A 2109-nucleotide genomic window follows, 5' to 3' on the forward strand; every position below is an offset into this window, starting at 1 on the left:
TTTTTTTTTTGGCAACAAATTGATTTTATTACCAAGAGCATAATTACAGAGTAGATGTTAAGCACTAAGGTTGGACATAATCCCAACCTTCAATGATTTGAACCCTTTGTCCTTCATTAAAAGAGTTCACATTAGAAAAAATTGACTTTTCACTATTTTGCTTAAATTATTATTTAATTATTTTAATAATATTAACTATAATATTGAATCCTAAAATATATATAGAAAGAAAGAATTAAGAGTGCTAAAATATATGGTAACAAATATATATTATGGTAAAAGAATTAGAAAAAAAAATTACTAAACTCCTAAGTTTTAGGAACCATACATGTGTATGGCTTTTAAAATTTTTTTTTTTAGTAAGACAATGAAACTTGTTTTGTATTAAACAAAAAGCAAAGCAAAAGTCAAAAAGAACTATTAAAAAACGTTCAGTAAATTTGTAGTAGTTTATTGTTTTTGAAATTCTTATTCTAAAGTTGGTAGTTATTTATGGGGGAAAAATATAAATTTATCATAAAAGTACAATAAAAAACGTACCCTAAATTTGTAGTAGTTTATTGTTTTTGGAATTCTTATTCTTCTAAAGTTGATAGTTATTTATGGAAAAAATAAATAAATTTATCATAATTAGATAATTTCTTTTTTGAAAGAAAAGGTTTTGTACTTTTATGAATTGAGAAATCTTCTACAACAATACAATAACACCTTCAATAAACATATGAAATAAGATTATTTACTTTTGGTCTTAGATCATTCTTTATTATTTACTTTAGAATTATTTTTTACGTCAAGAAATATTTTTATAATATTTAATTTAATTTAAGGTGCATTGATTTTGTAGGTTGAAGATGGATGATGATGATAATATACATGGACGTTGATGGTATAAATTTTGGAAGATGATTAATTTTTCGTGATAATTTCTAATATAAATTATTGTAGCTATTCATTTAGAGTTGAAATCTATTTTTGCAGGACCACATGAGTTAGATGTTAGAGATATGTCACCAACCAAAATCCACTCACCTTTTGCCATGATTTCTCTTCTGAAAAACTCCAACCCACTTCTTCTCTTTCTTTCCACTATAGATTAGCTACCCTGGCTTCATTTTTAATTCTCCTTTTTCAAAATAAAAAATTCAAAATTCCCACAAAATCTATATGTATATGTTCTTCAGGAGTTGTTGCTTCACATTTTGACAGAGCGAAATGGGCTTTCTTGGACACGATGCATCAAATCTTAGAGTCCTCGACTGTACACTAAGGTTGTTTGTCATTCCCTTGTCCGTTGCCTCCATATGGCTGTCTGTCACAGATCAACAGGACAACAGTAGTTATGGGAGGGTTGAATTCAGCAATTTCACAGGACTCAAGTACATGGTTGGCATTAGTGCTGTGTCAGGTGGATATGCTCTGTTTACTGCTGTATCTTTGTGGGTCAGGAGTTTAGTAACTAAAGCATGGTTCTTCTTTGTTTCTGACCAGCTTGTAGCATACTTGATCGTCACATCATTGGCTGCAATTTGGGAAATATTTTACTTAGCCTATAATGGTGACCAAAAGGTATCATGGAGTGAAGCCTGCAGTTCCTTTGGAAAATTCTGCAGTAGATTGAAGCTGGTTTTGGTGCTTCATGCCATCACCCTTTCTTGTTTCCTTGCATTAGCTGTGATTTCAGCTTACAGGGTCTTCAGCAGATTTCAGCCTCCTAGTAAAGAGAATATTGAAGAAGAAAAGGAAATATGCACTAATTGATTTTATACTTTTGTTACGCTTTGTGATGATTTAAGAGTTTAAAGCTCTTGTTTATCTTTCATATCAAGACGTATTTGACTATTGAATCAATTTGGTGGTTAATTTTTCTATATTCTATGAAATATTAGATATAATAACCTTATCAATAAGGTTTGTGGTAGAGTGATTACTTTTCATATTTAATTTGAATTTTTGAATTGAATTCCTCTAGATACAGAATCACGTTTGTTAGAGTGAGTTTTTCTCCTCTAATATGGACTTTTCAATATGAACCCGAATTTAATCAGGACGATTGAAGGTGCATTAATATTTCCTAAAGAATTATGTTTTCAAGTTAGTCAAATTAACTAC

General features: G+C 29.6%; 1 protein-coding gene across 3 annotated transcripts; it reads left to right on the plus strand.

Annotated features, from left to right (window-relative positions):
• The first annotated feature begins 753 nt into the window (after positions 1 to 753).
• Positions 754 to 1868, plus strand: LOC124892626 (CASP-like protein 2D1). 3 transcript variants are annotated; one of them, XM_047403864.1, is made up of 2 exons: positions 754 to 886; positions 979 to 1868. In XM_047403864.1, exon 2 carries the CDS (start codon positions 1213 to 1215, stop codon positions 1756 to 1758), a length of 546 nt encoding a protein of 181 aa, XP_047259820.1. In that variant the 5' UTR covers positions 754 to 886; positions 979 to 1212; the 3' UTR covers positions 1759 to 1868. The 3 variants fall into 3 exon arrangements, with proteins under 3 accessions (XP_047259820.1, XP_047259822.1, XP_047259821.1); XM_047403866.1 differs by having other exon boundaries at positions 770 to 902; positions 1182 to 1868; XM_047403865.1 differs by having other exon boundaries at positions 840 to 886; positions 1182 to 1868.
• Positions 1869 to 2109: the final 241 nt, after the last annotated feature.

Source organism: Capsicum annuum, unplaced genomic scaffold (genome assembly GCF_002878395.1).
Source record: "Capsicum annuum cultivar UCD-10X-F1 unplaced genomic scaffold, UCD10Xv1.1 ctg49056, whole genome shotgun sequence".
In the NCBI taxonomy this organism is placed as follows: domain Eukaryota; kingdom Viridiplantae; phylum Streptophyta; class Magnoliopsida; order Solanales; family Solanaceae; genus Capsicum; species Capsicum annuum.